General features: G+C 39.0%; 1 protein-coding gene across 1 annotated transcript in view; it reads right to left on the reverse strand.

The window, feature by feature from the left end:
* LOC306999594 (uncharacterized protein) overlaps positions 1 to 10,175 on the reverse strand; it is a 34,853-nt gene extending 24,678 nt beyond the window's left edge. The window contains 14 exon segments of the mRNA XM_079614420.1: positions 2,884 to 2,928; positions 3,083 to 3,136; positions 3,402 to 3,446; positions 4,176 to 4,229; positions 4,303 to 4,346; positions 4,449 to 4,502; positions 4,608 to 4,710; positions 5,318 to 5,403; positions 5,559 to 5,732; positions 6,068 to 6,293; positions 7,120 to 7,285; positions 8,002 to 8,565; positions 9,031 to 9,141; positions 9,492 to 10,175. Coding sequence (XP_079470546.1) covers positions 2,884 to 2,928; positions 3,083 to 3,136; positions 3,402 to 3,446; positions 4,176 to 4,229; positions 4,303 to 4,346; positions 4,449 to 4,502; positions 4,608 to 4,710; positions 5,318 to 5,403; positions 5,559 to 5,732; positions 6,068 to 6,293; positions 7,120 to 7,285; positions 8,002 to 8,565; positions 9,031 to 9,115 — 1,700 coding nt within the window. The 5' untranslated portion in view covers positions 9,116 to 9,141; positions 9,492 to 10,175.
* Positions 10,176 to 10,287: the final 112 nt, after the last annotated feature.

Genomic DNA, 10,287 nt, shown 5'->3' on the forward strand with positions numbered 1-10,287 from the left:
GTACACAATAAGTCCATTGTATCAAACTGTTAATTTCAATGTAAGTACATAGTACTTAAAGCCACTTAATATAAAGTGGTACCTTTTTGTTGGAGGTTTGTGTAACAAAATCTAAATGTCACATCTTTTAAACAGAGCCACATCCAAACCTGAACAAACATTGAGCTCCGCCAAGAGTCAAATCAAAGCCCTGTACTGATAAACAGGCTTGACTTAATGGGGCAGTAAATGGCAGGGCGGCACTAATTTTCAGGGACCGGGCGGCACGCAGATGCTGAGACAGATGCTGTCGCCTGAAAATAGATCTGAGCGACAGACTTACAATTTATGTCGAAAAATCTGGGGGTAGAGTATATAAATATATACTATCTCTTTAATATCTCTCCAAGCCAGCAACTAAATTAAAATGAGATTTTGCTTAAGTCTACTTTTCAGATGTTTCTCTCAAGAAACCCTCACAGTAATCTCACACGTCTCCTCTAGAGATTCAAAAGAGATGCAAATATCTCAAACTCTACTCAGAATTGCCAAAATACCAAAGTCACAGATCTCAATATGAGCGCAAACATTTTTCATCCGATTCTTCCAAGACCAAATTATATGAGCATACCATTTGTCCAAAACTGTTTCTATTTCTATATAAGATACTGAAAGAGAAATATCTGAGACAAAGCTGATGCTTATTGCAGGTGAAACTTCCCTTGAACTAACATCTGAGCAATAAAGTTCAGTCACACTTTAGATTAGTGTCCAATTCTCACTATTAACTATCTATTTACTATAACTTTTGACTCAATAAACTCCTAATTACTGCTTATTAATAGTTGGTAAGGTAGTTGTTAAGTGTATGTATTGGGTAAGATTAAGGGATGTATAATATGGTCTTGCAGAATAAGGCATTAATACAGTATGTGCTTTATAAGTACAGTACTAAACAGCCAATATCCTAGTAATATGCATCCTAATAAGCAACTAGTGAGAATTGAGTCCTAAACAAAAGTGTTACCTAAAGTTCTTATCTGGGTTCACCAACAACACCAAGAGTGTACAATATTCATCATGCGTGTTTTTAATATTCAGTGGCATTCAAATATTATATGTGACCCTGGACCACAAAACCAGTCACATGGGTCAATTTTTTGAAATTGAGATTTATACATAATCGGAAAGCTCAATAAATAAGCTTTCCATTGATGTATGGTTTCTTAAGATACGACAATATCTCTCCGAGATACAACTAAACAACTAAACTACAAAAAAAAAAAATCTAAACATTGAGTACAACAACATCGCCTTTAAAGTTGTCCATTTATGTTCGCGATTGTGCTGCGTTCACTCACAAAAATAAATGTTATATATATTTACGGTAGGAAATTTACTAAATATCTTCATGGAACATGATCTTTACTTAATATCCTAATGATTTTTGGCATAAAAGAAAAATCGATAATTTTGACCCATACAATGTAGCTATTGTTGGCTATTGCCACAAATATACCCGTGCGACATGTGACTGGTTTTGTGATCCAGGGTCGCATATATTTTATTTTTAAAAGTGAAGTGTCAACATCCTGCTAAAAATCAGCTTTGCCATGAAACACAAACTTCATAAAAGCAACATTCTTCTTTTATTTATCATAATACCACAGTATTCATCTATAATAATGCTCAACCTGATGTCAAATGTAACCAGCACACAGTAATTAGGCTGGCATGTGACCTTATATTCATATAGAGCAGAGAGCAGCTCATGATGTGTACTGTGTCATTGACCCATCATAATCTAGGCGTTTAAGTCGCTATATATAGAGCTTTGGGCAAGACGGCAGTCTGCTGCTGGCAAAAAGCTAAGAAAAATGTCAGAGAGACGGATAAAAAGGATCGACGACAAGGCCACAAATATGCCCTTGTGCTTAAAATAATCCAGAACTTTCTCGTGTGAGAGGACGTCTGACCGTATCCCTAACACATCTGATGGTTTACACCCTGTGCTGCTTTAAATACTTTGAAATTCTGGGTGTGATGTTGAAACTCAGACTGCCTGTTAATGCCGTGTAGGAACAGGAAAACAACTAATTCACATGAACTTCAAAAACAAGATAAAAGTCATCAACATCACTTGAGGTACAGAACCAAAGATTTGTGGGTGGATTTTCCCTAAAAATATACACCGCAAAAAGGTGCATCAGTTTTTTTTTAATGCAGCGCAACAATGTTTTGACACAGGAAGAACATTTATTATCATGCACAAATCAACAGAAAACAAGACGTGCACTTCTGATGTAGCATTTCCTTCCTATGCAATCTAACCGAATCAGTACAAAGATCTACGTAAGCATTCTCAGTGACATTTACTTGAAAAGCAAAGGGACGTAACATAAGAAATTAAGTCTTGTTTTCTGATAAACTTATCAAAATGAAGTGAGTTTAGGCTTAAAACAAGAATAAAAAATTTACATTTATTTTTTCTACCCTTTTTACAGATATTTTTTCTCAATTTAAGCATGAACTGTAATTTTGATGCATATATCAGAAAGCAAGACTTAATTTCCTATGTCATCTTGATTCTCAAGTATGTATATTGATTTAAGAATGTTTATATTCTTGGACAGCAACATAGTGTCGGCTCAGATCCGGCCCACATCTGGTACGTGTGGATTTCCACCAGATGTGGGCCGGAACTTTCAAGCTGTCTGGGTTTGTACTGGAAAACAAGACATACAGAGAAAATCCCTTTTTGAAGTGCTTGAGGCCTCAGCCTTTTAATAGCTGCTTTTAGTAAGCACCATCATCATAACGTCCAGGACAAAACCCCTGGTTGTGGGTGATTCTGATTACAGAAGTAGTGGTAGTTGAATTATAACAGTTTTGGATCTGTCTTACCTTGGGACCTGCAAGTCCAGGTAGACCAGGCGGCCCAGGTTCACCCTGCAAGGGAAAGAAAATAAGACCTCTTTGAATTAAATTCATACTTTTTATCAATCTTCATTCAAACAGAATACTGTAAAGTGCTAAATCTGTCAATGATCACTAATGCACAGTATGAACATTCATGAGTAGATGCTAAAAGTAGATTCCTTACATTTGGTCCAGGTTTTCCAGGTGGTCCCATTTCCCCTGTCTCTCCTGGGATTCCCTATAAGGCCATGATAGTTTGCATAAGCAAATATAATGTCTGGTAATAATTTAATGTAATTTTTTGGTAGATATAATATGATGTGTAGTTTTTTTTAACCTTGCTTCCTTGAATTCCAAAGTCATCTAAATCCAATTTGGAAAAGCCGGTGCCCTAAAGGAGATTTTAAGGGAATCATTTCAGTCATTGTAGTTTTTGCTTAGTAAACCTTTAAACACAACAACAGGAAATTTTATATTAAATGATCAGAAAGTTTGAGACTCACTGTCGGTCCTGAAGGCCCCAGTGGCCCTGGTGGTCCCATTTCGCCCTGTTAAAAGATTGTATTCAAGCCATTAAATAATTTTTAGGTTGATTATGATTTCACTTTTCTAACTTTAGTTAGTGTGTAATGTTGCTGTTTGAACATAAACAACATCTGCAAAGTTACAACGCTCAAAGTTCAAAGCAAAGGGAGATATTTGCTTTTAAAGAAAGCGTTTTTTAAGGACTACAACAAACGGCTGGTAGGGACTACACGACATTCCTCCCGGGTTAGTGACATCAAGAACCCTAAAATTTACATAAACCCCGCCCCCGGGAACGCGATTTATAGATTATCATGACAGAATATGCTAATCAATGACTAGAAGATAACTACACATAAGCAACATAAATTCATCAAGTAACCATTCAGAAATATCCTGTTGCTTCTACATGTTGTCACTTCTTCTTGACGGTTTGAACATAAAAGTTTTTGAAATGTCACATGTGTGTGTGAGGTAAAAGGACACAAGCTCTTGTAGCTCCGCCCCCTGTGCCGGGAGCAGCAGCTCATTTGCATTTTAAGGAACAGACACAAAAATGTGCGTTTTTGCTCACCCTCAAAAAGTGATATTAAAATGCTATATACAAATATCTGTGGGGAATTTTGAGGTAAAATTTCACATTAACACTCTGGGGACATCAGAGATTTATTTTACATCTTGTGAAAAAAAGGGCATTATACCACCCCTTTAATTTTTTAATAATGACAATGAAAATCTCAAAATCTACATACTTTGGGTCCTTCAAGCCCTCGCTCCCCCTTTTGTCCTGGTTCACCTGCTTCACCCTGTAAATGAAGAAATAAAATAATAACATAAAGCTTTGAGAATATCAGAAACTGTTCTTGATGTTTCACTCACGTTCTGTCCATCTCGACCAGGCTCTCCAGATGCTCCCTTATCTCCTGGTTTCCCCTGGTGGACGAATAAATCATGACGGTAACACGTTTGTCCAAACCTCCTGAGGCACTAATAATTCTACTTACGCCAGTAATAATTTTACTTACAGGTTTACCATCAGGGCCAGGAGGTCCTTCTCTGCCTTTCTCCCCTCTGAAGCCCTGTGTTCAAACAGTGAAGAGTCAAATACAGTATGTGTTTTAATCAAATAACAAGCAAAAGACCTCACCAATCCACTAGGATGCAAAGATAAAAAAAGGCCTCACCATAGGCCCGGGTAGACCAGGCAGACCAGGTTTACCACTGGGACAATCGCAACCTTCTACAGCAAGAGAACGATCCGAAGGACACTGGAGATACAAAACATTGCACATAAAACACAAATGAAATAAACCAATCCACAATTAAAAAAGAACATTTGAATTTTACATATTGACCATTTTAAAAAGCAAGTATAGATAGGTTGGTAACTTACCCTGTCATCATCCTGTAACAAACACAGAAAGATAAATTAAAGTGGGAAGGAAATCAATGTTGCCAGATAAACACTGGACGGACACGTTCTAGGGTCCAACATCCTTGTTGGTTCTGAAACAACATTACTATCAACCAATTAGATTAGAAGATTCATTTAGGATTTGAGTTAAAGGTTTAAACAATATTATAATGAAACAATCCTCTTTTGAAAAGACCAGCATTGCTGCTCACCAACATATATTGTGTTTTGGCTGCTGATGTGATGTGTCCTACTGAGCTTTTTTACCTACATGCAAATTGCAAAATGCAAGACCAACACCGAACCAGCACTAAGCAGCATAAACCAGTTGATTTTCCACTAGGGTCATTACCTTCTGATTTACTTAAGGGGTAGAAATAAGGTTAAGGCTATGATTGTTGAATAGGAATGTTGTTCCAGAACTAACAAAGGATGTTGATCCATGCTGTACATGCCCAGTAGTGTGGCAGATAACATTACGGTCTTACCACAGAGTAAATTTCACATGCTGTCTCTCGCTCACTTTGCTGGGGGTCACAGTAGAGCCGTAACTTCTGCAGCACAATCTGATAAAGCAACACCAGACACCACAGAAATGTAATGATCTGATCTGAATATTGTGATAGCAGACTACAAGTCTTCTGATCATTTTAACTTGGCACCTTAAAACTTGTGATCAGTCAGGTGTCAAAAAGAGCATTCAAATGTTGGAAACACTCACAGGGACGGTTGTCTCGATACTGACTTTCTTGGCCACCTGAGTCTTTCCGTTAATGTAGATAGGAACAACTGGATCTAGGAGCTGCTCCTCCACATACGCGCCATCTACGAAACAAGTGATGCGTTTGGGTTTCACCAAGAACTTCAGCTGGTGCCAATCCGTGTCAAAGAGCCTCTATGGAGACATAAATCATAGTGTTAAAAGACATACACATTCAGTTCTACCATTTTGCAAAGCACACCTGACAGGTAACAAATTGTTTAAGACATAATACACAATTCAATTGTTAAGTTAACAAATAATGTTTCTGGGTCCAAGCCTCAAGTAAGAATAGTATCTCAACAGTCGTTTATAAACATTATTTATTTATATAGACCACCTTAAGGTTAGGGTTAGTTCACCCAAAAATGAATATTATATTCATTTGGATGGATATATTGTGAACTGGGATGCATGCAGCCAGTGTTCATCTTAATGAGATTTAAAAGTGACACACAAGTTTCACAGACCTTGATCCCTCTGTCATTAAAAATGACTGTCTGCTCTTTCTTCAGAGTGCTTGTGCAGGAGAAAGTGACAGATTTGTCTGGTCCGTTCACAGTCACAGCGATCTGCTTAACTCCGTCCTGAGATAACACCCTCAAGAGGTCAAACTTCATCCAGTGAGCTGGGTTTTTCAAGCGTAGAGTTGCCACAAACACAAAAGCTGGTGGGAGGCCTTCTGGAAAGATCTCTCTGTGAGGAACATCAGGTGTAGGTCAGAGTAGCCTGAATATCTAACCGCAGGAACATATCATTTACATCACATTGACATAATTCAAGCACTTGGCCTAGCATACACATAACACATTATAGACTTATATAACTCAATGTTAGGCTGCATAGTTTAGATCAGCCGGAACCGGGAACACTTCCCATAAATCCTGATGTACATCATAAGAAGGATGGCGTCTACGCTAATATTAGTCTCTCTGTTTATCCCGAGGTTCACCGCAGTCCGCCAGATCCAGGCCGTATCCGGATCTGATGAAGGACCAGCGCCTGGACACGACGACAACGCAGTCCTGAAGTGTCAACCAGTCTCTCCCTTGTGAAGGCCTCTCTCCCTTCCCTTCACCTCTGTACAGATAAAACCTTGTTGGGATAATTCCGGTTCACGTGGCTATGCGGAAGCGATAAAATAAATTCGGTATTATAACATTTTCAAGGCTTGTACCTTGGAACTTATTTCATGGTTTGCGTTCTCGAGACACCAGGCACTGTTTTGTGCAAATGAGCGGCCGGATCGCATTAAGGGTTTCTGTTAGAACGGTGTCGTGTTAGCGGCCCCTAAGTTAATAACTAATGATCGTTGCGACGGAAGTGAATCAATCAAATCTAACTTTAGCTGGACAATAACTTTAATCTAGAGCGCTGTTACTTTAATTACCTATTATCACTGTGAAGCTGCTTTGATCCAATCTATATTGTTAAAAGCGCTATATAAATGAAGGTGACTTGACTTGACTTCAACATGTGCAAGAATATATCTCTGAGCTATAAATAGCAAAGCAAAAATCACCTTGTGTCATGAGTGATGTCCATGCGAGGGCTGAGCTGTGACGCTCTCTCTGATATCAAAGAGCCCTGAACCTTCTGAGCCCCCTGCTCGATCTTCATCAGGCTCATTAAATCAAAGCCTTTCTGATCGTTCACTGTCCCAGGGATTCGCGTCGGACACACCGATTCTGTGAATGAGAGAATGCAGCCACTCAATTCACAGACACTTCACAGCCACTAGTTGCACTTCAACTGTTGTGTAATGCTTTGGATCAGAACGTGTTCGATAACCAGACAACCATAACAGAATAAGAATGATCTAGTTTAATGAGACCTCTTTAATATCTCAGTTATTTGTCCTAAACAGTAATGAGATTAAATGGAGAGTAAATGAGGACTTTTCAGGAGACTTTTCAGAAGAGATCTCAACACTGTAAAAAAAAAAAGTCTCAAAAGTTTGAGATCTTAATATAAACTCAAGATTTCGCATCAAATTCTTCCAAAACCAAATCTGAGCAGCTATCCACATACATTTTTATTACTATACTTATTTTTTGTTCCTCCTAAGGAATTTCATGAAAAACATCTGAGACAAAGTTGATTATTTGAAATGAGTTGTAAGAACTCCAAGTCTCTCCAGCTATGAAAGAGCAACAGTTGAGCAATAAAAAGGAAACAAATCAACATACAATGACCAAAACAACAGAAAATTAATGCCAGTGCGTAACCATATATATTCATCAAAAAAGTCACTAGTCCAAAGATCTCCAATGGTCTGTATTGCATCCTGTCATATCATAGCAGATGATGACCAAGTCTCTCTTCAGGAGTAAACAAATGGGCCCCAAGTTTATGTCCCTGTAATGGTTATACAAAATATGCTCCAATGTCAAGCACGACTCACCCTCACATAGTTTCTGCTCCATCAGGTCCCATATGCTTGCAATAGATTTGTAGTCCTCCACGTGTAGCACGTAAGTAGAGGCTGGCTTGTTGGCCACGGACACCAACTCAGTGTTAGTGATCTCATTTCCCACACCGACTGCAAACAGAACAATATTCTGTGCCCTGGCCTCTATTGCAGCATCCTCAACATCATCCTGTGAACGTCCATCGGTGAGAACCACGGCGATGCGGTTTCTGGGAGACTTGGAGGTGCGGTTAGGCATCCCGAAGACGTGGTCCGTGGCAAACTTGATGGCACGGCCAGTCCGCGTGTTGCCTCCCAGGTACGAGATGGAGGTGATGGCCGTGACGAGTTCCTGGCCGTTCTGATGCTTTCCCAGAGGAATCTCCAGGCGAGGGGTGTCACTGTACTGGACAACCGCCACCTGAGTGTGCCGGGTGCTCACGTCAAACCCACTGGTGATGTTGATGAGCCAGCGCTTGGCTGTTTCAAAGTTGGGGAGCCCCAAGCTTGAGGAGCCATCGATGATGAACGCAAGGTCATTGGGAGTTGTGCTACAACCTGCAAACCCAGGAAAACATTTGCCCATAGAGTCCCACATGCACACAGAGTCATGTTACAATTCTTGAGGAAATGTAAAATGAAGACAGGTTTCTATTTCTGACATCTCAATGTTAAGAGTTGCTCAATTTACCTGAATTCACCCTACAGTATCAACACTGAGTAAATATTACTAAAGTAATTTACTTAAGTGTATTCACTAACATTTATGCATTTGGCAGGTGCTCTTTATACAAAGCGACTTACATTGCATTCAAGGTATACCTGTACATTTGATCAGTTCATGCATTCCCTGAAATTGAACCCATGACCTTGACGTTGCTACTGCCTTGATCTCCTGTGTGAGCTACAAATTCCTCAAGAGTGTCACTTTAATGCACATTTAGATTGTTAAAATGTTCAATGATTTAAACCATTTGATTAATATATCATAAAGTACAAGACTATAAGAATAGGATAACAAACCAGCTTGAGTGTCCTCTTGCTGGAATCCACTGATGTAAGGCAACAAAACACAAACGACCAGTGAACAAAACCTCCATGTCCTCATGGTATGGCAACTAGAAGCCACGCAGCCTGTGAAAAAGATGGACATTTTATATAATTATCAATATATGTAATAAACCTTCTCAGAATTATTACTTTTTTATTACCTATAAAATAAAATTTTACAATTAAATTGTAAATGCTCAATGTAAAGACTCGAAAAAATGTCTTAAGACTTCAAAACATTAAAAAAAATTAAAAGGTACTGCAGACGTACATGATTCAATGATGTTAAGCCTATATTAAAAATGCATCCAAAAACTATGGTGTTACAATGATTTCCCATGGTATATGTTATAGTAATACCATGGTCCTTGGAAAAGTTAAATTGAGAGAACATCAAAAATGTCAATAAACAGGTAAAAACTTAAATCTCTCACCAACAATGTGAGTCCTGGATATCCAGAGGTTTAAAATGTCAGTCGTTACAAGGCAACAGCTAAAAATGCTCTCATCACTGACGTGAATACAGTCCAGTGCGCAGATGGCGAGATACAGCCAAAGACCATTTTATATCTGCACCCACAGTGACGTACAGCCTTCCCTGGGCAGAATGAAAGAGCGACAGGCACCAGAGAGAGGGAGGAGTACGGGTTTAACCCTCCACAAAACCATCTTCAAAGAAAGTCAAGCCAAATGGCTCCAAGCCTCCAATCCCAAGGCCCATGCCACAAATAGCGCAGTCCAAAATGTCTTTATTTTCTCTGCCGTCATGCATTGAGGTATTTAGAAGAGTCCATTGACATTGCATTAACATCATGTCTGTGCAATGTCTTTTGTGTTACAGCAATATGTCTTTATTCTTCCAGTAGCACATAAGTTTGTTTCCATCTGTTTAGGCCAGATACTTAAACTCAGATGTTGGCGCCTTCCTTTGAATCCCAATATACTGTGAAAAAGGGACCACCGTCGCTCTCTATTGGGCTGTTTATGAATGAAAATATGTTTGGAAAGAAAGTAGCCTAGCACATCCAACCACATTAGTACCTGGGGAAGGAATATGTACCTGTGAGCTGCTTTGCTAAACGTTCCTGTGTATATATTTATACACCACAGAATTGTACACATATCCGCTGTTCAAACACATTTATATATTAACACAGCTATTTTGGATCAAAGGTGGGCCTACTCCAGCTTACCAGAGGAATCACATTAGACAAAAATAGAGAAGACATA

The sequence above is a fragment of the Phoxinus phoxinus genome (genome assembly GCF_949152265.1).
Source record: "Phoxinus phoxinus genome assembly, chromosome: 5".
Classification (NCBI taxonomy): domain Eukaryota; kingdom Metazoa; phylum Chordata; class Actinopteri; order Cypriniformes; family Leuciscidae; genus Phoxinus; species Phoxinus phoxinus.